The 27,608-nt window shown below is 37.7% G+C and overlaps 2 protein-coding genes across 2 annotated transcripts in view; one reads left to right on the top strand and one right to left on the bottom strand.

The window, feature by feature from the left end:
- Positions 1 to 581: 581 nt before the first annotated feature.
- Ndae1 (Na[+]-driven anion exchanger 1) overlaps positions 582 to 27,608 on the bottom strand; it is a 30,164-nt gene continuing 3,137 nt past the window's right edge. Inside the window, exons 2-23 of the mRNA XM_046611120.2 lie at positions 23,853 to 23,974; positions 21,467 to 21,601; positions 19,484 to 19,622; positions 19,185 to 19,404; positions 18,299 to 18,422; positions 17,480 to 17,683; positions 14,996 to 15,100; positions 14,438 to 14,541; positions 14,061 to 14,246; positions 13,696 to 13,902; positions 13,204 to 13,616; positions 12,924 to 13,089; positions 12,482 to 12,649; positions 12,245 to 12,394; positions 11,878 to 12,153; positions 11,423 to 11,812; positions 11,239 to 11,346; positions 10,432 to 10,566; positions 6,756 to 6,946; positions 6,461 to 6,581; positions 3,501 to 4,303; positions 582 to 3,440 (exon numbers count right to left, since the gene is read on the bottom strand). Coding sequence (XP_046467076.1) covers positions 4,226 to 4,303; positions 6,461 to 6,581; positions 6,756 to 6,946; positions 10,432 to 10,566; positions 11,239 to 11,346; positions 11,423 to 11,812; positions 11,878 to 12,153; positions 12,245 to 12,394; positions 12,482 to 12,649; positions 12,924 to 13,089; positions 13,204 to 13,616; positions 13,696 to 13,902; positions 14,061 to 14,246; positions 14,438 to 14,541; positions 14,996 to 15,100; positions 17,480 to 17,683; positions 18,299 to 18,422; positions 19,185 to 19,404; positions 19,484 to 19,622; positions 21,467 to 21,601; positions 23,853 to 23,974 — 3,742 coding nt within the window. The 3' untranslated portion in view covers positions 582 to 3,440; positions 3,501 to 4,225. The remainder of the gene's footprint in view (positions 3,441 to 3,500; positions 4,304 to 6,460; positions 6,582 to 6,755; positions 6,947 to 10,431; positions 10,567 to 11,238; positions 11,347 to 11,422; positions 11,813 to 11,877; positions 12,154 to 12,244; positions 12,395 to 12,481; positions 12,650 to 12,923; positions 13,090 to 13,203; positions 13,617 to 13,695; positions 13,903 to 14,060; positions 14,247 to 14,437; positions 14,542 to 14,995; positions 15,101 to 17,479; positions 17,684 to 18,298; positions 18,423 to 19,184; positions 19,405 to 19,483; positions 19,623 to 21,466; positions 21,602 to 23,852; positions 23,975 to 27,608) is intronic.
- The window catches only part of LOC124211752 (ankyrin repeat domain-containing protein 36A), a 34,808-nt gene continuing 31,083 nt past the window's right edge, over positions 23,884 to 27,608 (top strand). Inside the window, exon 1 of the mRNA XM_046611138.2 lies at positions 23,884 to 24,002. The gene's annotated coding sequence lies outside the window, so the exon portion shown is untranslated. The remainder of the gene's footprint in view (positions 24,003 to 27,608) is intronic.

The following is a 27,608-nucleotide window of genomic DNA, read 5'->3' as shown; positions in this document are numbered from 1 at the left end:
CGATAAAAAAAATAAAAAAATATTAGAAAGAATAGTTATACTTGAGAAAAAAATCTACCCGTATGTGTCTTTGTATAATTGTTGGATAAATTGGCATTCTTAAATTTAATATCTCACTCCAGTTACGAATAAACCGTCCAACGATATTCCATGAACAGAGAACGAGACTCTGCTCTGTGTCATTTGAAGGCAGAACGATTGCAGCTGAAACATAGGTGAAAATCATTCAGAGGGAATAAACGCCGAAAGTCACACTTTGGCGAACGTCAACGCGATCGATATAATTATCGGTATGGCAAACGCCTGGCTTATACTTTTAACAATGACCGAGGTATCTTCGTATTTTTTTCTCAGGCATCTCAGGTCCATCAGATAATTGCTTGAGTGAATTGCTTTTATCGAGCGCAAACCGCATCCCTTATCGACTTTTTTGCAATCAAGGGAAGGTTGGCATCGATGTGCATAAATTCATTGTTAAGAGTATGGAAAATACGGGTTCGGAATGATGAAATAATTTTTTCCAAAATCGGTCTCCAATTCCTGCTACAAAATTTTACAGTCACACGTTTTGATCATTGTCATTTATTTCTTCGAGGTTTTTTTTTTTTTTTTTTTTGTTTTATATTTTTCTTAACAATTAATCTCTCTTCACAACCAAATAATACTATATCGGTGACACCAGCCCATTTCTCTATTATATTTAACATGGAAGTTACACGATCGCAATAATCAACGTTACAATTCCATAATGACCATACGGCAAATCCGCGTGTATAAAAGTAAAAAAATTATCCTCCTCTTTCATACGCATCGGACGAATTTCTCTCGCACTTGATATTGAAACTATTGAAATCCTGAAAAGTCGCAGGTTTTGCTTATTTTGTAATTTAATGGACAAGTATCGAAACGGTGAAAAACGGTCTTTCCTACACGCGGATTTACGTCGTATTGACTTATGTACATTCTTTTCAAAAATTATTCATCCTCTCTGTATAAATCTATCGCGCAATAACACATAATGACTTATTGACATACTGACCTATAATAATATTATCGAAGCAACGTATCAATAGCAAAATAAATACCTAATTCGTTTACAAAAACTTCACATGTATTATTTTTATAGTTAAATTGTATTATATTCAATACGATCCTATTGTATTTATATACTATTATGTAAATTCTAACGCCATTCAAAATATTACCTCTGAACATTGAAATATTTTATGCATGTATAATACTTTTATACAACGATATTTAACCGCTCTGATGTATAGGGTTATCAAATAGCACAGGAAAGTAGGTTTTTACAAGTTTTGAAACGCGGTCGAATATTCGTACACATATATTGCGTAGGATGTATTATCGTAAAATTTGCTCGCGTATATATTTCACGACTATAAAGCTATGTAATAATATCAATCAGGGGAAACATTTCATATACATACATGTACACATACATACAAGCGAGAACGTATATTGTAATACATATATATCAATTCAACCTTGGATGGATCACGTTTTTTAACTAGGCAATTATTATGCAAGATTTAATATACATTGTCAAGGAATTAAAATTCTGACGTTGAAATCAAACTTTCCTTAACGCCAGAGAAACTTACATCCATTTAGTTATAGATTTTCCGATTTTACTTGACGGAGTAGAATCTTTCATAAAAAATTGTGAAACTGCGGAGGAGGCTGAGTTTTCGCTACTTGAAAAAATGTGCCTCAAGATTTGAAAAAACAGGCAAACTCGGAAACGATATAATTTATTATTTGAATGATGAAAACTTTCTTGTTTTATACCTATAAAAGCGGACATATCGAGTTTCAAAAATATGCGTTATATCCATCATTGAAACACGCCGGCTAAATAGAAGGATATTCTTCTAAACTCGTTACACATTTAATTTGATTTGCCAGCTTCAATGCGTAGATATACGCGTCTAGGCACGTCACAAGCAATTCTTATTGCGCACAATATCGATTAACATCAGTTTCCATCAATTTCATAGCTATAACATTTTTATATAAAAAAGCATAACATTGTGTATAAATATGTAGATATTATCCATGGAACGACGTAAGAAGTAGGTACGTATATTGGGTTTCGATCGATCAGAACATTTTATTAAAGGTAACAAGTATTCGGGATATAAATTCAACCGTGAAAAATTGCGTCTTTCATTTTTTCCAATCCTTCGCATTTTCTCTCTGAAATCTCGAAAAGAAAAACTCATTGTACGCAGAAGGATCGAATAATCTCTGTATAAATATTTCTCACCTAGCCCGAGTTTTGACGTTAAAACGACGGCTAATTTTTAAATAATATCGAGAAGTGAAAAACGCAATAATCCATCGTCCTTGAACAGCGACACCGCGATTTTTACCCAATGTGAGCAATGAAGAAATAAACTTTACAAGATACACGGGGAACACCCTATACATATACCGATTAAAATTGCAGTGGACAATTATTCAATGACAATTGTTAGAAAAATCTTCTTTCTTTTTTTTTCAAATACTTTACTACGCTGGGAATAATCATATATCTATCCTCATCAACGTATAATATTGTATAACACATCGTTACAATACCTACATCACTATAAAACCGACACCTGTAATATTATCCCTATTTCGTATAATTTACTCAATTCTCATCGCACATCTCGCACGCACTTCCGACAATATTCGTAGTAATTTGAATATCGCAATCGTGAATATACGTCGAACACGTAAAATGTTTGAAAACGTACTACGGTACGTTACAGTAAATCATTATTATACGGTTAGAGTAAATATTTTATCAAGTGAAAGAATATTACATGTATAACCGCACGAAGGAAAAATACAAACATTGTACAGAGGCGAGTGTCAGTTTTGACGAGATAAAAGAAAAAAAAAATTTCTCCATCAATAATAATCCCACAACTAAACGCAACGATGTTGTATGTATTATACTTGTGTATAAGTTGATAAATTCATTATAATTTATTCTATTATTTTCTAATTATAGCCTGCCGTAAAATTGTTTCATAAAAACCGCTTCCTGCATTACATTTATATTATTAGACGTTTTAATGTGATATCTATGGTATATGTTTGTTGGTTCGTTTTTTTTTTTTTTTTTTTTGTTTTTTATTATAATATGTTACCATTCAAATTGATTTTTTATCACCATAATAAACTGCCGCAGGCTTGTATAATACTCAAATGTAAACATGAAAATATATATATCGTTTTTCATTACGTACACGTGTATAAATATTATTACTTTTAATATTTTTTTCCGTCATTGTCTATACGATAATAACAATTTTTTTTTTTTTTGTTACCTCTCTTTTCTGTTTTCATCTTACACAGTTATTATAGTTGCTTCGTATTGTTAATTTGAAATGATTTCTTGCACGGATTTTTCTTGTTAATTATTTTTGCTAAATGCAAATGCAAAAAAAAAAAAAAAAAAAAAATCGATACAACACACTCAAAATAACACAAGAGAAATCGTAGTTTAGCTGTATAACTTTTCAATTCCTAATTATTCTTTGATGCGGCAAATGAAACTGGGTTATTAATTATGAAACGTAAAATTATATCTCGATATGATTTCGGTTTAATTATGATATGTGAAATTTTTATAACGATATGAATCAGCATTAGGAATTTTACCCAATTGATTTTAATATCATATTATCAACCGATTGTCACTGCTTTATATTAGGCTTATACAGTGCACAACATATCTCGGCTATGGTTTGTGTTCACAGAAGAAAATTAGACATCAATTCCACTGCAGAGCCGTGATTCGTATGGATATAGGATTAATTGATTTTCTTGATTAAATTCACGTATTACAATAATTCTACCTTTACAAGCAGATAGGTCAGCATTAATCTTAAATTTTTTGATGTAACGAGTAACAATATGAGAGTATTTGAAAGTTGGTAAAAATATTTCGCATCGTTATTAACAGTTCTTTTTTTTTTTTTATATTCATTTTTCAAAATCTTTATAAGAAAACGAGACTTTTTTATACTACTACCAAACTTGACAAGATAAATAATAATCGAAGGGTGAAATGGCGGGGTCAAATTCATGTCACGTTTCGATTCGTACGTTGATAATACAATACAAATGTTTAAAAAATATTCCCACTTTGAGTATGTGTCTTATTGTTTGATTTCTTTCCGTTTTCTTTCCTAACGCATATTTCAACAATTCAGACGGACGTCTCGGCGGATGTTGTCCCGTTTGCCTTTAGAGGACTCGGAGACTCCTTTGATCTTATCAAATCAACCTAGAATTATTTCACGAAACTGTATATTACTCCCAATTCGGTTTCATTTCCTTACGTCATTGGTCTGTATCTTATGTATAATGTACAAGTGCGGAAGGCCGTGTGGTGAGTGTGTATGTGTACGAGGTATACACATGGATTATGATGTTACAGAAAAAAAAAGATTTTCTTCTTCTCTTTTCTTCGAAACAGGTACAAAAGTTTCATTTGGGTATAGAAATACGCCTGTTAAAATTTGAGCTCTTAATATTAACATTCAGAAATTGCGCATCGCACTTTTCTACTTTTCATAAGAATCATATGGGAAAAATAGTTTTTGCTCTTTCTGATTTTTATAACTAAGTAACGATGCGTCGTACAGGAAATTCGCGGACATATTCTTGTAGCGAATTGAACGTTCAACAGAAAAGGTCTCTTATTATTTTACTATGAATCTAATGTTTGAAAAGTTATTTATGATCCTTTAATAATTTTTGACCTCCAATAACTTTTGAATGAGTAGATTTATCATGAAATAATAGAAGACCGTTTTTGCAGAGTGTTCAATTCCCTACAAAAATATGTCTTGGAATTTTTTGTACGACGCATCGTTAGCTAGTTATAAAAATCAAAAAGGAGCAAAAACTATTTTTCCCGTGTTATTCTTATGAAAAGTAGAAAAGTGCGATGCGCAACTGCTGAATGTTAATATCGAGAGCTGAAGTTGTAACAGGCGCATTTTTATACCTAATTGAAACTTGGGAACCCGTTTCCAAGAAAACAGAATTTCATTTTTTGAAACATCTTAATATACATTCATATTATATATAACGTATGTATGAGTTTGTAAATTGTGCGTGGGTTTCGCAATACTTTACAACAGCTAAGGCTGAAAATTTATTTCCGTTATCGCTACAACAAATGCGTGCATGCGGTATTTGAAGAACAAGAAAAAAGATTTTACCTGAATCAAATTTCGAATGAATTACACGAGTAAAGTTTTTTTTTATAAATCTCATACGAAAATATCAAGCCACCAAATTATGATTAGTATTAATTTTTACATTCTTACCATAATTAGGTACGCGATGAGCTGTGTAACTGCTGATTGTGATTTTTGGGTTAAAATAATAATGATTGAACTATGTTATAGATTGAGTAAAAGAACGAATAAACATTTCTTCGAAAACGGTGCCTCGCAAAAGAAAAGCAAATATTACGTGTAGTAATTTTTTTCGAATACTGTTGCATCGTGCTGTTAATGTAATTTTTTTCCTCAATTCTAGCATGCCGTGGGTTGAATTTGGTAAATTGTCAGATAATAGGCGTGAACAAATCCGTGTATAGAAAAAGAAATATTGAAATGGGTTAAATATAAAAAATGATTGGTTCTCAGCTTTTGTTTTTGAATATGATATAAAAATAAAGTAAAGATTCAAATGCTGGATTTTCGTATGAAAAGAAGATATTGAAACTTTTGTTTGACACGCATGCTGCAACGAAGAAATAAAAACACGGATTTTCGTCCGCAAAGGATGGGTGCAAAATGAATTATGACAATCGTTATTATTGATTGATTACAAATCGACGATCGTGATGTTTTGTCACACGATTTGTGTTTGTATGAGGTATTCTACTTCAGTTTGAAAATCATAATTTCATACATCTGTGCTACAACAACAACAGCAATAATAATAATCAGAGTGTAGTGCAGAAAAATGTATAATCTATAATGCATAATTATAATTATACGTGGATATATATTTTAACATATATTACAAATATAGGTATAATTCCATTACATGATTGTATATTACATAAAGTATGAACATTTAGTGCGGATGAAATGCTTCAACTATAAAGAAATTAAAAACTAATGAATATACCATATAATGTGCGCAACGCAAAAATGCGGTGATTAATTTTTTTTTTTTTTTTTTAGTTACCAAAGTGTAATAATCGCATGCTATAAATATTACCAGAGGGTAGAATTCTAATATCGAGTGTTATAAGTTATCGTACAACGTGTATTACAGGTACATGTGACGACCATAACATAATGCAGATACAACTTGTGCAGGGTGCGTCAATCTCGCGTGTAATTATTATTCATCCCTGGCTTATTTTTGTCAGGTGTAATATCTGGGGCTAAAATTTCAAGTCTGTACGATCGTTCACCTTTATAGAAATTCCGCAATCTTCTTCCTCCTCTTCGGTCATTGTCGTCAGTCTCGTAGTTTCGTCGGCCATCAGCAAAGCCGTCTCCTTACTTCTGCTGTGCTTCTTCTGCTTGCCGACGCTGTACGTGTTTCGGGATGATTTAATTTTTGCAGTTTAATATCAAAATGAAAGTGAAAAATCCCTTGTATTTTTTATCGCTACACGCTTTTTCGCTCAACTCTTATCACTTATCATTTGTTATTTGTTATACCCGTCTATCGTAGCTATTAATACAATTCAAACTTCGTCTTACTTGATCATTTTTTGCTGCTTCGGCTTTTCTCCGGGCGTCGAATTCCCCTCGTTGACCTGCTGCCATATTCCGGTCTTGTTCACCTCTTCGCTGATGTTTATGCTCGCCAACGGTATCTTCATTATGTTTCCATTCGCCAATGGAATTTGAAGATTTCCCGACGTTCCGAAACCGAGCGATTTCTCCTCGTCCTATCATAAATTTATCACCTTTTTTTTTTTTTTTTCAAACGTTTACTAACAAAACATCAATTTCATTTGTTAATGTTGTAAAAAGTGCGCAGTGCAAGCTCAAGCTAAAGATTCTTCTTTCTCTCACGCTATCATCGTTCGATTCTTCACTACATTTGCGTATTTTTTTCCGGCCATTCGCAATTTCATATTTTCACAGCTTCATCGATTCGTGGTGCGGGATAAAATTGAATAAAAAGCAAATTTAACTACGGTAAAAACAGTCATCGAAACGTGCAATTTTAACTTCTCACTATCACGCTATAACTGAAAGAATATTATTACAATCCAGAAACAACGAGGTTAAAAATGTTTCATTCTAATTCGGTGAAAAATCTTTGAAAAAGAAACAAACGAAAGAAAAACGAATAGGACAATATTGTGATGAGCTATTTGGATGAGTTGATGAACCACGATGATCATTGCTTCTATTTTTTGTTTCTTCTTCTATAATAGTCTATGTTCTAAAGCTCGTTTAAGCAGCTCTTTTGTCTTACACTCTACTCAAATCCGTACCTTTTATTTAGCTCATTATAGAATCCTGCACCGCCACGTGAGACTTGATACTGTTCGTTACAGGCACACACAAGAGATTACGAAATTATTCAAGCACTCTTGTCACACCGATGTTGCGATAAGTCATCGATCTAATACGTATGTAATTCGATACCTCAGTTTTTTTCCCCCAAATATCGGAGCTTGTAAATTCCATTTTCTGTTCTTTCCCGCGTTTATTAAAGTCTATATGTAAATATTTTTGTATCGCCTGGAACTCGACGGACAAAGTATGATATGGATTATAGATAAATAGACAGATAAATCATACAGATATTGTAATAATTGTAAAAGCGCGATGATTGTTGGCAAAAAGGGATAAGAAAATGATGATTGATGTGGAGAAGAGATGAGACACACGATGATAAAATAATCGGGTGATTCAGATCATATATATACATATACGTATACATATACATATACATATATATTTATATTTACAATGTATTAATGAACATTGAATTACATGGATGTATAATAACAAATACAAGATAAACGCATAACATGTTTGTTACACAGTTATGCGTGTAATAACGAATGAGCTCAATGTTCGTTCATGGACAGAAAACTTGTTCAAAAGTGCCGGTAAACAAAATAGTCTTTATCAATGTGTACATGTATATTTTTTTCATAATCATACCAGTTACACATATAGTATAGGTATTTAAGTGCCGGTCGAATTCACTCGAAAATAATTGTATGTAACTCACTACACCTATAATTCGTGAAGACGAAAAAGAAAATGAAGATATTGTTAGTGCAGCAATTCGTATATATAAAGAGAAACGTAAACAATAATGAAACATATAATTAATTTTTCAAATAACAACGAAGGAAAGAAACGAACGAGTAAGTAACATTAATTATTGTAAATCGTACGGTATTGGCAACGGTGTTTACTTACGCGATCCTGCAAATCGGATATAATTAAAAACAAGCCCGCTTAAGTTCAGAAAAAGCAAAAAGAAAAAAAAAAAAAACGAAAAGAAGGAAACGATGCGCTAATTTTTTATTCTTTCCTCTTTCGAAAAATATAACTTATTTGTTGCCAATATTCGTCGTAATTTTGTTGTTCGTGCGAATAATCAAGTCAACGTTTGACTTGCGTCGTAATATGCAATTTTTGTGTAACGTGTATGTCGCTTTTTTTTTTCTTTCTTTCTTTTCTTTCGTCTTTCAATAGTGTGAACGTGCCAGTTATAACCGTATCACAAGTCTGCTGTAAATTTTCTTCCGTCTAATTGTCAAATTTTCCGTGTATACGTAGGTATGTGTTTGTATAGCTAGTTAATAGTTATTTATATTGGATAATAACGTCGACGTACATTTCATCTATATACGATGATTCAATATCAATATATTAATACTGATCGTTTCTAAATCACTTCGTTTTGCGCAGCTGATTATATATTTTTCTTTCAAGGCATTTTCATGAATGGTATATATGGTATAGATATATAAGTATGTAATAATCATATATTACATACCGCTTACGTAAACCGTTTTGGTCGAAAAATTTCAATTCTGTAATTCCAAACACTTTGTATACGAGACGAACATTTCGATTCAACTTCGGAATATTTTTTCGTATATTGTCTCAAAGCTTTTACACTCCAAATTCAAACGATTTATATGTGTATATCAAAGTAAAGATTCAGCTGCGATTTTTCGTAAATGTACAATATTGTCGCTAATATAATATTATTATTTTATATTGTATATGGAATTGCAGTGATTTTTGAGCGTACGAAATTTTCACTAGCTTGTATTTTACATATCAAATCAATTGAATAATTAATATTGTATCTAATATCACCTCATGTATGTTTATTTTTTATCAACGCGATTCGAAAATTATTATACACCTCTTCACTTATTATCATCCGCGCGAAGGCGTGTGTATAAAATTCTCTCGTGTCGTAAATTTTGTAAGGACTTTAACGAATGATAAGTAACAAATCTAAAGAAATCACACATCACAATCAACGTGCAAAGACAATTCATACTACGAAGTGAGTATAATAATGTTGGGAAACAAAATTGTCATAAATGGAACGAAAATACGAAGTGAACAATTGTCGATAATAATAATTGTAACAATGATGATAATAATAGAAACAATAATAGTGATTATAGTTCTAATACTGACGAATTATGGGATATTCATTAGTGCGAAATTACGATTTATTAAGGAGGTTTAGAATCGTATTGGAATGATCAAGTTACCGTTTTTGGAGAGTATGTTCGGCCATACTAATGCCAAAACGATGTGATCTAATTGATCGATAAAATAACGATGAATAAACGATTGAAAATTGCTGACGATATTATCAAAAAGAAATCATATTCAGCTGTACAATCATTGTGCTGAATTCATGTTACAATTATGAAAGTATCAAGAAGTTTAAGCAGCTCCCTTTAAAGCTCCAACCACAGGGATCGAGTAATATTGTAAGTATGTTGTATTCTTGTGGAACTGTAAGAGAAATATATCGAAACCAGTTAATTAATTTGAATCGAGCCGCTTTTTCTCAATTATTCAAAACAATTCGCAATTCATTTGCAATTTCCGTTGAAATTTTTTCACAGTATTCGTCGAAACGGTTCTAAACCTCCTTCGAAGGGACAAATTATAAGTTGAACGAAGTACCTAATCGCTGGTGTCGAATTGCGTTAAGGTGTAATAATAATAGTGATAACAATAATAATCATAACAACAACAACAACAATAATAATAATATGCAAATGCGATAGAACGTCTAATTGTCTTCCGAGACAGCTGCGGTAACGGCGATCACGGGCATGACGAGGGGAATTTCCCCCGGCCCCGTGATCCTCGAACGTTAGCTGCGGCATGTTATTGCCCTCAGAATTCGTGTTCCAGTGCTAACCTCGCCGTTTTCAAGCTGCTGCATATCGTGGGCATGCTTCTTGCTCGTTTCGGGCATCACGTCGTCTAAGATCTTCAGTTCACGTCTCGTGAAGAAAAAGTCCAACGATTTTCTTATTCCGATCATCACGACCAGCTGATTGTGTCGTCGGTTTGATTGGTTTTGAAGGAAACAAAAACAAAAAACAACAAAATAACAAACAGAAGTACAAGTTAGATGAGAAAGCATACGATGGACAAAGTTAATCTTCGATTTATAGTACGCGTTGCGCTTCTTCGAACTCTTTGAGGACTTCGTACCGTTGCAGTTTGGTATTAGAATTTCAAAAAGAGTCCGCCTGTCTTTACTCGTACAAACTGAAGATTTCGAAATATAACCCTTTCGTTCACATATCTTTCAACTCGTTATTTTGGACTAAATTTTGTTGCTCGGAGGATTTTCGGCCGCTGATCACGAATTTATACAAAGTAATAAAGTTCGTTTGAAGTTGTGGACATGGAAAATTTTTGAGGTAGGACACCGAGCATCCCACTGTGACTAAAAGGGTTAAAGATATTCTTTTAACGCCAGTTTTAGACTTCTCGTAGATTCGAATTTTGAGGTTCCATTTACGAAAATATGATAAAATTCGAAATTTCAAGTTCTGAGAAAGGCAAAGTACCGGACTTGTGATATTCGCGCGTGAAAATGCAGGCGATTTCTTTCCCTGCAACGTGTAGCCGTTTACGGGAAACTTGAAATATTTTCGGCTATAAAAAAATAACGACGAAGTGATTGAACGTGACAAAGTAAGTCTGAGCATCGTACCATCAGAGGAAACAATATCGATGTAGCGCTGAAGGATTTGATGAGCCAAAGACAGATCAGGCAAGCCAATTGAATGAGTGTAAACACGTGGACCCGTTTCAGGGGAACCTGAAAAGAGAGAGAAACGAATGCAATTCAAGAATAAGTGCATGCCGATACTTTTCCCCAAAGTTAAAAAACGCACCTGTCTGAGGAACATGTAGTCCGGCTGATACTTGACCGGCATAAGCATGATCAACAGTCTGTCGAAGAATTGGAGACCCTTTAGCGAAGCGACTCCCATGTAAAGAAATACACCGAAGAGAACGGGCATCGGAATGTGTCTGAGCATCGAGGTGAGGAGAACCGAACAACCGATCATCAGGAATATCAGTATGTGGGTGACTCTCTGCTCACGGACGCCAAGGAATTGCGGCTTCTCTCCCGGAGCTGCGCACTCCGATTCCAACTTCAGGGAGTTGACGTGATTTATCGAGAGCACGGTTGCAGCGACGAACCATGGAAGTCCCATCGCTGAGCAAATCGCTATCAGGATCGCGAGGACGAAAAGGTCCAAGTGATAGCCGCAGCCCTTCTGCGGATTCATTTGGCGTTTTTGACGATTCGACTTCGCGGTGGTATCGATCGACGATTACGTACCTTCAGTTTGTTCTCCTTACGGTTTACTATCACCGCGGTTATCTGCTGGTCCATGAATATCAATATCGTACCGAGAAGCGCGGGGAGGACTGCAACGATCGAACTCCACCAGGGATTCTCGTTGAATGGCCAAATCATCCATCCGCGACCTTCTAACGTCGGCTTAAACTCCTGCGGCACTTCCAGTTTCGGCGTTGCGATACCGACGAAGTGGTCCAGCAGTGACATCGAGAATATTGCTATTATCACCGCGAAATCGCTCACTATTTGCCTCACCTGGTGACATTGGAATCAACAACAACAACAACAACAAAAACATAGACTCCTTCTTTCGTCCCGTAGGAAACCGATGCCATGCATGGCTTACCTTTGACGGAAAGAACAGCGCGTTCTTAAAGTCCTTTAGCTCGATGGATAGCAGGAATGTTCCCATGAACAGGATTATCGACATCAGAAATACGTCGGGGATATAATGGGGTGTGTTGCATCCGATGCCTTCAAGCGTTCCGTTAGAATTCTGCGAGGATTAGAAAATCATTACGAGACACTCTCCGACCGATAAATTTCCTCTTTTACTCTGATAATTCATCGAAGACTATCGTACCAGACACTCTTTCTGGTTCAGGTTTGTCCAGTTCAAGTATTGGCCACTTGACGACTCAAAAGACGATGTCAAATTCGGTGGTTTGCACCAGCACTCGTAGTTCGGTATTTCGCCAGGATGTGTATTTATAGGAAATTTCTGGCCAATCGATAAGACGTTCTCCAGAGCCTGAGAATCGCGTGCGGTAATTGTTATTTTTCATAGACACATAAGATTTACATAAACCGATTAATTTCAAGCGCCATAAGGGAGTACAGAGTTGCGTAAAACGGGATCGGATAGTTCGTTCGTAGATTAAACGAACGAACATCGTTAACCGTGAGATTGATTCTCTTTTCGTAAGCTTTTGCGTTACCAAGAGTATTCGTTGGGGAGTCCGACTCTCTAATTATCCCAATTACAGGTTTCATTCGTACTGTGTAATTTGTAATGCAGTGGTTACCTTGATGATGAAAATAAAAGCTATCAACGTAGCAAAGTTCTCTTCGGTAAACCGCGTGATGTAACATACAAAGGCACTGGCGTCGATGGCTACTAAAACGATCAGAATCACCGATATCCATGCACCGATCCAAAATCGGAAGGACATGTAATTCCAGGCTGCTTTTCTGTTGGAAATACGTTAAATTGAGTTACATATCAAGGGTGAAAACGATCCTCTCTGCAACGACGAGACACGACTACAGGTATACGTACGTACAACTAGTGATTCTGTGACCTACTTGCAAACTTCGAACACTATCGTTTCAAATACTAAAACTGGTCCGGTGGATCCGAGGATGGTCAATGGCTGACCGGAAAAAAACCCGTAACCAACGCCGCAGACGAATCCTGAGACCAAAGACTCCATTGCGGCCATATTTTTGCCGGTAGCTTCGCTGAGGAGGCCACCGAAAGTGATGATAGGCGATAGACAGGCGAAGTATAAAAATATAAATGACGCGATGCACTGGAGTGCCAGGGCGTCCTTGAAGTCGGACCAGTACCAGGGCGCTTTTCTCTTTATGTCGTTCATCAGACCCCCGAACAATCTTCCGGTACGCGAAAGCCCCGACGCTTCTCTCTGCTTCTGCTCGTCGGCCTCCTCGTCGAATTCCTCTTTGGGCTTTTCCTCCTTCGGTCTTTTTCTCGTGTCCTACGATTTACGATTATCAGAAGACGTCTCTCCGGAACGATAATTTTACTCCGATTTTGTCTCCCAATTATTCGATTACCTGCGAAGGAATCGCGGCCGGAGGCTCGATTCTGATCGTTGGGTCCCATTCTCCCGGTGGAAGGACCGTCACAGCGTCCAGGAATTCGTCGACACCGGCCAGAAGGTGATCGCGATTTCTCGCCTTGTAGGCCACGTCGTGGAACACTTCGTCGGACATCAAGGTCGCCATTGCTCTTCCTATTTCGTGGAAACCCGAGCTTCCACCCTATCGGCGGTTGTTTCGAAGAAAGATATGTCTCGTTAAAAGAGCCTCGTTTATACCATGGTCACTCTATTTTCGGTCCGAATATCATTACAAGGGGGAGACGATTTCCTCACATTTTTCGTCTCATTGTCTTTCCTCGTGTTGCACACATAACTCACCGTTGGTCCAAGAAGTATAAAAATAAATCTAGTTGGTACGGGAACCTCCGTTAAGTCTCCCATTATTCCAGCTTGACTCAGGCGTATAAAGGCCGACAAGGTTTTGTCCAGGAAGTCCACCTCACCGACCAGAATATTGCTCGCCTCGGCTCCCGGCGGTATTTTTCTCATGAAATGTGTATTACCCTGAAATACATAGCATTGTCCGTATTCCCTGCCTGTTTTCATTCAGCATTCATCCGACCGTAGTCCATTTTAGATAAAAGATCGGGATTCAAATACTCGTTGTTATTTTTCGTTGGTTCATTTGTTTTCCGAAAGATCGGGATATTCGTCATGAATATTGAAGAAAAAAGGAAAAGGAAAATTATACACACCCTGTGATTAACGTCTCCGTTTTCCAAACCGGGCGAACTGTGATTCCTGCTAATCGAGATGCTGCTGGGACTTCGGTCCAATCCGTTACCTCCTGGTTCTTGGCCTGTAACAATCTTAGCTTACAGCCTACAGCGCCTCTTTTTCTACTATCGAAATCGCAGACTGCGTACCTCGAACTTTCGCTTCCAGTAGTCATTCGCAGAGCTCAAATTCTCGACGGTCAAGTTTCGTGATAAATTTTGTGTGAGAAAAAAAATGAAATACCTACCGAAGGAAAAAATGAGGCAACGCAGTTTGCCAAATCATTGCAAAGCGATACAGAATACACTCGTGTCTCAATCGAGTTTCTGCATAGTGTTTGGATGTCACAACAGCAAGCAATACGGGATGATTAGTTTATGTCGAATCGCAGGCAAACATTGAACTATGCACATTATATGTATACGTTAAGGGAATCATTGGAAATATTTATGCATACGAACGGCTCAAACTAGTTGCTACTTAATTTATTGTCAAGCAGAGTTATGGAACAAGCGAGATAAGTTAGCAATTTTTACCGAAGCTGCCGGGGATACCGAGAAAACGACCTCCAGCATTTAGAGCTCCGCCACTTCCCTGACCCGTTGCACCAGCTATCACTGGTGCAGAATTCGATTCTTCCACTACAAAGCACCAATACCAACAGTCGTTTATTTACAAGGACAGTACTTGCATGGGTTAGTTTCTTTCTTTTTTTCTCTCTTTCTTTCATTCCATTTGACAAGAGCGTAAAAAGTGTATTAGCATCACGATAAGCAACCCATTGCTGATTGTCGATAGTAAAATACTATCGAGCTGTTTTTTTTTTTCGGTAGAAGACATTTCGAGACGACGCGACTGTCAACAATTTCCGGTTGCTTGTGGATGCTCGTAAACTTTCTTCGACAGACAACGATGAGGTGAGACATAAAAGATCGAAGGCAAGCACAGCTGAAAAGTGGCAATTTATAGGTATACATGTACAGTATAATTTACAGGGCTTCTGAAATTAGTCACTGGACGTACACAATCAACTCCGCGTCGTAGAGTGTAAATTTGTCAGTATCACAGTCGGTATGTGAGATGTACGATATAGGTTACTGGTTCAAGTGCACATCGAGATCAATTTGTTGAAAAATCCACGAAGTGCAATTATTTAGAGCGGAAGAGTTGCGTCAAGATTTGGAAAAGGAGTAAAATTCACAGATTACTCAGTCGATCGAATGAACGTACGTCTACATAGATTCAGAAGTAAGAATGTCCATGATTCGTGAGTTGTAGATGTGCAGCCTTATAGACAATTTTTCGTACACACGATTAGCTGAAGAACACAATGTGATGTAGTATAGACAACTCGTTATATGTAACAACATTCACTTGACTATTCTAAACATCCAGATTTCAGGATAGAAAGATTTTTATGTTTTTACGCTGAGACATTCGGCCCGAATCTACCAGCCCTCAAGATTTGTTTGTTAAAATTTTTATAAGTTTAGGAAAAAGCAGGTTTGAAATAGTTTTTCCTTAAGTTCAACCTTGATCGAAGATCTTAAGAATCATACATTTTTCTTTTCGATAACAAACTTCCACATTTAAATTAGTTCGAACAACGATTGAACGCAAAAGTTTTTGGAAAGGAAATTAGTTCTCTGCTATGATTGTGAGACGTTTTTAACAGTTTGATTTTGCACCGTGGAATTGGTGATATACGGTTTTCCTAGAACCGCCAGCTTTGATTTAAAATGCTGGAGTCGAGCCGCAATGCCCCAGATAATAAACATGACAGATCAGTGGGCGTGATGATTCAGTAATGTCGAGTGCTTCGAGTGTATAGGTAGAGTATGAAAGTGACTAACAACAGACATAATAATAAATCTCTTCGTTGAATACCGAAATCGAAAAATGACGACAGCGTAGATGATATTTAATTGAAAGGAAAAGTATCTTTTTTTATTTTTGAATTTTCAACAATAAAAAAGATCAAAGATCAATTCGATCGATTCGAGGCTAACCTTTGAGTTGACAAGTAGCGAACCATGTCGTGAAACCCACTACATGCGGGATGTTGAATTCAGCTGACAGAAATGAAATCAAAGATACAATTCGATTAATGCATATCGTGGGATCAAGCGATACTATAATTATTATCTTTCTTTTTCTCATTCGTTAACGCAGCTGTACCGTAGTCACGTGGATAATATTAGAAGAGCAATGTTGAAAAAAATCGCCTGTAAGTTGACACAGCTCAATTAAGTACTCTCTAGATGCCAATTACGTGGGTAGCCTAAAGAAAATTTAGGTAACAATTTTTTTTCTTCTCATAGAAAAAAAACTTTTTTGCGACGTACGTTGCTCTGCTATCGCTACGTCATGGTAGCAGATCAGTAGCGAAGCAACAAGTGTTTTGAAAATGAATCGAGACAGGAAGTGCTCTTTGGGTGCTGGTTAGGAACCGTATTGAAAACTGTCGCCCTCGACTATTGTCGCGTTAACTAAAGAACACTAATTCTAAACCATAATCCTATACCTCGTCATCACTTTTTCCAACATGGTGCTGCTAAAATTATTCACACGTTGTACGTTCAACTACCAAAATTTGAATGGCCGTAGCCCAAGACAAAAATGTCAAGAGTCTGAAATTTCTGGTATTAATAATAATTACGTATTTCACATTTCAGCGCCTCTCTAATTCGATCGTGTGAATTCGCGTTACGTATTAATATAACCCTGAAGCACAATGAGTATAATGACGTTCAACTTAACCGCACCTTCCTTCAATCGTTCCCCAACAGTGCGTTCGGTTATGTAACAATTCGAACCTCGAATTTATTAATCCTGTAACCCAAGCTTTGTCAACACAACGTACTTTCGAAGCTAGCACAACGACTGGTTATTAGCGGCACAATTATTGCGTCAGCTCCCCGGCTTGGGGCTTGTTAGGGACTTTGTTAGTGGCGGGTTTACTGTGAAAGAGCTGGAAAGCGTTCGTCACGTCGAAGAGGCGACTGGCCTAAAATCTGTACCTGGTACCAGGAGGTAAGGCCCTTTCGAGTCCTTGGCCTCCTTGGACAGGAGGCTCGTGTCCGGACTCGGGCAACTTCTGCTCCGGGACACGACCGCGTCCCGGAGCCCAGCATCGCCCGCAGGGACATAGCTGTCCCCGCCGGGACGTCTCTCCTGCAAATCTGACGTCAACAACGTATGCAAACCACATGAACAGTCACAATCTGAAAACCCGATTAACTCGCCTTTAACCAATATTTATGCTTCATCCCCGTTGGCATTTCACCACACGCCGCCACTTCGTCGTCGTGTGGACTTAAATCATAAGGGAAAAGAAACCGTAAGTGCACACCGAGGAGTTATACAGTGATTGAAAAAATTAAACGGCATTAATTGACTCAAACAACGGTTGTTTTGGTTTGATAATTAGATTGATTTTCCAATTATATTAAAATGAAATTGCGGATGAATCGAGTAATCCCGTTTTAATGTTTCAATATTTTTCCTTCTCCTCGGTGTGGGAAATGAAAAATTATGAAACAAGCTGAAACATAACCCGTGGTATGAAAAATTTTGATAACTTTTTCAAAAATCATCCCTTGTGGAGATACCTGTGGCTTGTTATTTTATTGTTAGATAAAAAATAATGTGAAAACTTGTTATTGAAGAACGAAACGTTTAACCCCTGAAAAATTCAAATGATATGTGCCTGTGTACTTATTTGAGTATACCTGTGCATGTACCCCTAAAGAGATATGAACAATCGGTATTGATAAAAATTTATTCAACGTACAATTAACGCCAAGTTTCCGTAGACCAATAATTCTGTTAAAACTTACTCTTTGACGAGGAGTGATTCCGGCCTATTTCCGCCAGCGATCTTATTATCGGCAATCTCGACATGTTGTTGTCCTTGCGTCTTTCATGCTGGTGTCTATGCCTGACCAAAAGAGCTTCTCGAACCTGCGAACGTGGTCGATTAAGGGGTTATACCCGGTCGGAATTTTCCGAAAATCGTCTCTTTTCTTTTTAATCTCATTTTCGTAATGTACATATATTCAAGTACCAACAAATATTCTCAAAGTTACGCGCACATTTGCAAAGACGACTTAGCGGCGTGTAAAATGCTTTTGAAACTTTGGACGCATTTTTCTCAAAACTATGTTTTCAAAGTCAGTGAGCAAGATTTCTCGGAAACGGCTGAACCGATCAGTCTCAAACTTGTATACGAGCTTTGTGAACACATCTTTCAATCCTTGATCGAAGGTTTTTTCTCGCTGATATTTTCCATTTAATAAAGAAACCAAGAGAAAATTTTTTATGCAAAATCGAAATTTTTTTCGTAAAACCGCCGTTTTGTTGAAAATCAATATTTTGCTTATTCCTTCGATTAAAGACCAGATAATATAAGGATATTAAATGAATCTTTTTTGGTTTTCCACTTCGGATGATCCAGTCCAAAAATATCTTGCTCACCGCAAGACGCCTTTTTTTAGAGGTGCTCCCGGAGATCGGTTATAGCAGCTTTAAAAATCATTATTTTTACAAATAAGAAATATCAGGACGAAGTTCAATGCTACCCGGATACGTATATGAATTTCTATATCAACAAACTGAAACGTCTGTTCGTGAAAAGTTCTCGAAAAATCGCTTGTTTTCGGCCTCCTGACCGAATAAAACCCCTTAAAAAATGAAGACTTCTTTTTACCCGGGACTAAAGTTTACCTTTTCTCTCGACTCGGCCGGCAGCACATTTTTGCTTATCATGCTGTCGAGTACCAGGTCGGCGATTTGTTCGAGACTCGATGCCTCCATGTCCAGCATAACGGTGCCGTTCAATATCAGGCTTCGAAGCTCAAACAGCGAGTGCAGCGACAGAGTGGCGACGTGCGGTTTACTCCACCTGTTTCCGCCCTCCTCGACGTCCTCCTCGAACTTTATCCACCTATCCGACAAAGCCGGAAATCAAAGTCAGCCAGCCCTCGCTACGCGGGGATGATAAATCGAAATTGTACGTTACGTGCCTCGCCGTTTCTTTCCATTCCATTTCGTCACCGTCTTTAACCAGTTCCTCCATTTCGGAGAACAACGGGTGAGAGGCGTGGGCGTCATTGCCGACCTCTTCGCCCAGGATGAATTGGACCCTTTGAGCCGGTGGAGTGACTGGAACAAAGACACGCTTATGAAACTCGAGATTCCCCGCTTTTGATAAAGGATCGATACGAATGGCTGGGCACTCGATGCGTGGAACCTGTCGCGTCACGTCAAATATACTCTTTATTTTCTCTTCTCTCGCTTTTATTTTACATTCAATTCCTCGCCTCGTCGGTTACTCTGCAGTATTCATCGTCGAACCATGGCGGGGAAGATTTTTTTTTGCCAATTTTAACGCTACTGATGTTCATCTCTTGCACAATTTGCTTTCTTCTCGATGCAGGATTTATTCGTCCTGTTAATCGTCAGTAATGAATATTAACAATATTCTTACTACCCAGGCAGGCAGAGTATAATTGACATAAAAAGCTGTACAAACCTATATTACATGTTCCGAAGTGTATACGCGTTATGATACAGGTATGTAACAATATATAACCAGATGAAAATCGTTCTTTGTCATATCATTAAAGATAATTTTTAAAGAAAAGGGATGCAAGCGATAAATCGTCATGCCAGTTGAAATGATGAAAAAAGAATGTGACACTTGACAATGATATTGGCCGCCGAAGCTTGCTGCGAGGAATTAGAAGTTTAGGAACATTAGAACCAAACGACAGTTGTCTGCGTTTGGCTTTTACTATCCGTAACTCGTGGCCGCTGGCTTTGGCCGCGAATTTCAGCGTCATAACCAGAATTCCTTTTATACCACTATAAACATCGCAGAAAGAAAGAAATTTACAAATATGTTACATAGTAATGCAATACTGCAAATAACGAATAATTAAAAACGCGTAGATTGCACGTGTATTATAGTTGGAAAAGAATTACACATACGCGAATATAACATTAAAACGAATGACATACACCGTTGTGTAAAATTGAAATCTCTATAATAGGAATATAAAGAATGCAGCGTACAGAGTGCAGATATGCGAAAGTAATCGCAAATTGTATCGCTTACATGTTGTTTCACCCTTAGGATCGCAAAAACTGGCAAGCCGGGTCCGTCGCGTCATCAGCAGCTCACCTGGAAAGCGAACTGTCAGCGCTAGCATTTTTCGTATTCGAATCAGTTGCCGATACGTGTATAACAACATCTGATACATGCGTGTAAATTGTTCGATCACGGAGCAAGGATGCAATCTAGATTTTAGTATTATAATTTTTTTCGCTGAATTCGATCGCATCTATTTTTACAACTCTCTCAGTTTTCACTCCTGGATTTATTTCACTCCAAGCTGTGACGATACGTTGTATACGTCGTTGGCTAATTAAACCGTATAACATTTCAACCCAACGTTCAACACCCTGTTATTTATTTTTATTTCAATTACAATTTCTTTATTTTCTGTTGTTTCTTTCTTTCTTTTTGTTGTTTTTTGTTTTCCTTTTGTTGGTTTTTTTTTTCAGCCTTTTTGTTTCACTGGACGGAGTTTCGATTTATGGTTTGCTGGCACGAGTAATTGGTTCTCATTGTCTCCGGCCTTACCGCGGTTTGAGTAAAGTGGCAATTCCATTTCCAGATCCCCACGGATATATCGCTGGGGTATACGGATATAATGGAAGATGAGAGAGTGGCAGTTCGAGGTTTTCCGGATTAAAAATCTCTGAGGAATCGTGGAATCCCACGGATATTGTATCAACTAATGGTACCGGTAGATATGAGCGATGTTCGACAGATGAAGAGAGTCTAAGACAAGATTCATTCATTCTCAACGCTAATTCCAGTGATGCCGGTCAATCTTTGATGCGTTTCTCTCTTTAAAAAATCAAGTTTTAGGAAGGTGTAAATGAGAAAGACACCGTGTCTGGATGTTCCGGATTTGTCAAACTTGACGTCTATTCCTCACCTGGACGGTCAGAATCGGAGTCATCCTTCTCGCCTGATGATGATTGCCGCGGTGCGTGATGGTGTTTGTGATGGCGTCGGTGCCTTCGTTCGCCGGGTAAATGAACGCCCACGTATACGGTGTGCGCTCTGTGACCTGGAAAAAATATTGACAGATGTTTAACAGCGGGCTGGAAAAGTCCTGGAAATTTTTCGTACCTTCACCCAGAGCCAGAGAAATATGCTAATTTCCCTCTTCGGCTCTGTTTCGGATGACTAACGATTCTACCTCTCATTTTGCATATTTCAAACCTAGCAATTTCAAAAGCTGCATGTTTTACGGAGAGAGTATGTGTGTGTGTGTGTGTCTACGAGAGAGGGGGGGGGGGGGAGACCTGCCGAAATTGCTCCTTCGGCTAATTTTGTCTTGCAACGCTGGAGTGAAATTGCTAGGCTGTCAGGTAATTTTGTCTGGGTTTAACCGTTACTGTAATATTAGAAGCGAGGGTGTAAGCGAAAATGTAACTTCGCAGGTCCACAGCTTTTATCGTCGCGTGGATAACCCGCCAATTATTAAATGGTCCTACGAAATCGTCGATTGTCTCTACAATTCGCATACGCTTTAAACTCTCGCCGTCGATATCTCAAAAGCGTATTTTTCCATAAATTTCCCCCTACAGCTTCCCCATCCGTCCGTTCAATTACTTTCCGAAAGGAGAGGCTTCAGGATACATCCACTCTAAATTCATTCGACTTCGTTCAATTGACTCCGTTTTTCCGTTTTCTTCTCATCTCGCTTCTTTTTTATTCTCTTCTTCATCGAATCAACTTTTAAATAACCCAATGGAGCTGGATAATGGACTTTATAACGAATGCCAGCAGGAATTTTAATCACGAATTCGGTACTTCTCGTTATTGACGTACAGAGATATCAGCATATTGTACGTATTAGGGTGGTTCGAGGAAAAATGTTTTTTTACGCTCTTGCCCTCTCAAATCTTGGTGTTTGATAGAAAAAAAGATTCTCTCAAAAGATGAGCTCTCTAGCTCAAGTCTAACAGGACACCTTTTTTTTTTTAAACTTTTATTTCATTTCACATTCATTTAACATGGAAAAATTTCAGTTTTCGTTAAAAGTTAAAACACTTTAAACTATTCAATATTTTCTAAATTGATGCACAAATCCTTGAAAACTGATTCTTCAAGCCCTTCGGACTTCTGTAACAAAGCATAGTTATCATCATCAGAAAACACGATACTGTAAACTAAATTGCATAAATGCAGGCGAATTTACATTATTTTGAATCCCTCGCGTGTCATTTCCACGATACAAACCCGATTCATACTTCGCCGTGTTCTAGGCTCGGCTTGGATTATTGCGACACTGTGCTAGCTGCAGACGCCGCAGGGTTATATAATTCACTTTAACGCCCTATCTCTGTATAATAACGATTTACGAAGCACTTCCAGACTCGCTTATACGCCTCTATGCATACCTATATCTGTATTATACACAGAAGCCAAATCTTTACCTGACCTATTACACGCTAGCCTATGATATCAAATTTCGCTGAAAGCTCTGATGCACGTTCAGCGTTATGGGCAAACGTGCCAATCGCTTATAAATCTCTGTACACGTGTGCAAGTTGCGGTCATCGAGCTTATAAAACTCCCGATTGCAACCGATATTTTTCAAACTGGAGCAGAAGAATGGAGTCTGCACCCTTTTCTAAAGATTGTAGCACGTGGGCTCGGATTAACAAAAACGATCGAGCCTGAAATTACGGTTTTTAGTAACAGATCGCGATCGATTTAAACATTCGGTCCGGACGCGCTGTTATTAATAATTTATTTTTATCGATAGTTCGATCAGACTGCCGTCATTTAACTTCACGCGCTTGCCGATATTCGTCGTTTTTGTCATAATTATTATTATTATTATTATTATTATTATTATCATTACTATGTCCCGATCCTTATACTGTGAAAATTGTACGCATGTTCATCCAGACGGAAGGGACTGCGGATTAAATATCCGTCCGTTCGTTCCAGTCGGTTGGCGATCGACATCCGTTTATCACTGTTTATTCTCGAAGATAATTCGACCGGACAAGGACTGGATTGGTCGATTAAATACCAGAACCTTCTCACGCGATGTTTCTTCGAAGCAAATGTCTATAATACACCTCGGAGTATAATTAGAATCGTTACCGACTCGCAATCAGGCATAATTACCATGCTCCGAACAGGCGTGAAGGATATTATTTTCCGTGCTTGCGGTTCTCCCTTACATTTGTTAATTTTCTCACGCGAAATTTACGTTAGAAATTTCAGTCTTGACCGTATATGTATTATCGACGCTGCGTTCGTGTCTTTATGTTACAGTCAAGAATCTGGCTCTGACTCACCTTCGAAATCCTTTTCAGTGTACGACTGGTGAGTCGTCCTGGCGCCGGGATCCTTTGGCGCTTCATCGTCGCCTCCGGCACCGGCTCCTCGTCCCGTTCCGCTGCCCGGATGCATCCAGGGTCTGTGAACAAGTGGAATCACAGGTTGAGGTACGATCGTTTATTTCAGACACGTTCACGCGTGGATTCTGATTTCATTTTCATTAATTTAAACGTCAATTTATTCCAATTTCCATCACGTTTTCACCCGATTGTCGATCACACGTGATATTCAAAATCGTACCAAGTATCGCCTCGCCTTGAAACCCCGTTTCCTTCTCCCAACAACTCAAAGATTCAATCGACGTCGCCCATCATACGCGATTAGTGGCATATGTATTGACAAAACTTCACCCAGGCGTAGAATATTTTATTTCTCTTTACCTTTCCCTTTTAACCCCTTTTTTAAATATATATTTATTAATGGAAGACCTTTTGCCTTTGTCTTTTGAAACGCGTGATTTCGATCGAATTGTACGTTTTCATGATTTTCAAAGAAAATGGTGAAATAGAGAAAAAAATAAAAATAAAAATTATACGTCCTCTCCCCACTAAAATCAAATTTTTAGCGCTTACGACCTTATGCCGTTAGACACGCGATTTACACGAACAATTTATCCCTTCACCGCGAAATATTTGCCGATCCAGATATAGGCTTTTATTACAAATATTCCGCCGTTGCATAAATACGTCTGTCTTGAGTCTCGAGTGAACAAAAACGGGGATGATTTGCTGCAACGTGCGAATGCGTCGCACGCCTGCAGGGTCACGCGAGATACCGTGACACATATTTTCTGCTTTATTTTATCACTTTTTCCATTCATCTACTTTTAATTATTTGGTCCTTGAATATGAAGAAAATTAACGCTTGCACTGCGCGTAAATGATTATCATTGTTGCTGTCGTTGTCGTAACGTTGGCGAGTAGAGCGAAAATCGCGCAATAAATAATAATAAAGAAATAGAAACATTGATGAAAATTTAAAAAAAATCAAGATTCACCGTCATGCATTGTCTTGGCAAAAAAGAATAAGTTATAATTACAACGACGGTGGAATGAGTGAAAAACTATTGCAGATCCTATACGATATCGTAAGCCTTGAAGCCACGGAAATGCGCGACGTGGTTTCAAACATTATATTGAAATAGAACTTGCCGCATCATTTATCGGGCGGCACAAGGCTGGACGACACTATCGCATCTTGCGGTTTTAGGTATTATTTTATAGCTGGGTATGAAGTATCTAACGGGCAAAAACGCAGCCCTCGCATTCTATAACTTTTCATTAATTCTTTTTACACGTATCCCGCACGTGTCGCGAGCACGGCTCTCAACCTGCTATAAACCGAATGTGTACGAAGTATCGGTATTATACGAAAGCGTGTTATTTGCCTATTTATATACTCGTTGACTATAACTACGAGGAACTGACTGGTTCTTATCTTTATGGACGGTATGCCGCAGTCTTGTCTGCAAGTGTATTTTTATAACTAGGTAGTCTTATGCCTGCACGTAATATTACATACACCGAATTTACATTTACAACAATTACGAATTGATCACCAATATTAACTCCTGCAATTAAAATTAGAAAAATTTTATCGGAATATTAATTTCCCCCCGAATTAAACTTTTCATTTTCTTTACACTAACGACCAATCCTACTAACTTTTATACGGCTGGATTATACATTTCACACCGTGTGAGTGAAGGAAAAAAACTACTGCCTGAGCATAAAAACTTGAAACTTGGCATCGCTCGGTTCTTGATTTAGAATTTTTTTATTTTTTTTTACATCAAGTGTTGGTCTTAGGCGAGCCAAGCCATCGACCTCGTGCCAAATTTTACATTTTCGCTGATATTTCTTCGGTTGATTATTTTCACAAAGATTGTAAGAGACGGCAAGTATGACCGACTGATATCAGGAGTAGAACATAAAACAATTATTTTTATTCTCCAACCATTTGCCTCTGTTGACCATATTTTTCTAGCGTCGAGTGGGGAGTTTCACAGAAAACTACCGGTACATAATATTCAATTTCTTGTCCGATTCGAGTACCCATGTACAATGTACATGTAGTATACATATACCCAGTTCTCCGAGTGGCGCCATTGAAATGCGTAAAATATCTCACGCCGCCGCGCAAGTAGAATATACAATATAAACGAAGAGTTCTCGTACGTCAAGTGCGATTCATTGCGATTCGTTCGCAGTATAAATTACGGCACGTAACTTGGCGCCAACCGAAGTAAAGGAAACCTCTGAAAACGCGTACATGCATACTTATACGTGTATTACACATGAAAATAAAACTCAGTATTCTCTTCAACTTCTCCACTTACACTTTACTACTGTGCGTACTCAAAATGCGAGAATATATATACCGATTCGTACCACCCACGGTAGTTGCCGATGGTTATATAGGGTACGATGTAAGTGACGAAGGACGAGGTGTAGGTACCTTGATTTGAATTTTAGATATTCATCGGGCGTCGTTTATTCAACGAGTGTTACTCTAACAAGAAATCTGAGTATAGTATAATAAAAGGCGCGAGTTGTATCGGCTTAATCACCCTTTCTAAATCAAATTTTCACCAACGATTATTACGATGTAAAATTAACTCGGTCTCGGGATCGCAATCGGTTTGAAAAATACAGTAGTTAATTTTTTTTTTTTTTTTTTTTACGTCGACTTTGTTCCACTTTTCAGTAATAATTTTTCCTTATCTCGTTTTTCTTATTTCTCTATTTTATTGTTTTTATCTGTTAAATCTTTATTTAACCGAGCTTTGAAGCGTGGAAAAACAAATACGACTGTAATTCATGTTCATCGAAGAATAAAATTATTACGATAGTATAAGGTTTGAATAAATTTGCATTATTATACGATTGCTGTGTCAGTTTGCGTTATGCAAGGAGGTTAATTTCCCACGTCTTTCTAATATCACTCGGCACATTATTTCACGTGACACGTTTTACTCGAGTTACAGGCATGCATGGTTGCGAACGTACGTTGTATAGTTATTGCTACACCGTAGTGATCGGAACTGTTCACCAGGAAGATGCCGAAGACATTCTAACTCGGTTTTGCTTCGGGACTCGCTTTTCAATACGGCCTACCGGTGAAGTGAACTCGGGCTCGAAGGCATATATTTATGTATGTATATATCCATGCATGTATGTATGTATCTATCGTGCGTACGGTACAGTCTGATCGTAAAAAATTCTCGATTAATTGTAAGCCACACACTGTGATACACAGGTGCGTTAAGCCCATCTGCACACGGTATGTTAAAACCATTAAAGGCATCTCTCGCATATCCCCCGACATGATAAGATGTATTGCCACGTGTTTTTAACGACGACGGACCAGATGACGATCAAAATCAGGACAAAGAGACAATTAATGGCAAAGCAACGTGGCCTAGGTTATATATAATATATATATATACATATATATGTATAATTATATACATGTATACACACCTATATGCGAAATAAGGAGTTGAGTGGATTATGCAATCGGTTTTTTGTCGATTCGATCGTCGACGTGAGAATCCAGCGGCGTTTATTCACACACAATCTTGCAATGTGCAAAAATTATATCGCGGCTTGATCACGGCTTCGTGATTAATCATACCATACGATCAGGCTGTGATTTGTACGTAGCAAATTATGAACGCAACGACAATTATTTTCACGCCTATTTACACGTGT

Source organism: Neodiprion pinetum, chromosome 2 (genome assembly GCF_021155775.2).
Source record: "Neodiprion pinetum isolate iyNeoPine1 chromosome 2, iyNeoPine1.2, whole genome shotgun sequence".
NCBI classification, from domain to species: domain Eukaryota; kingdom Metazoa; phylum Arthropoda; class Insecta; order Hymenoptera; family Diprionidae; genus Neodiprion; species Neodiprion pinetum.
Note: the sequence above shows the minus strand (reverse complement) of the source record. Positions and strands in the feature narration are given on the sequence as shown.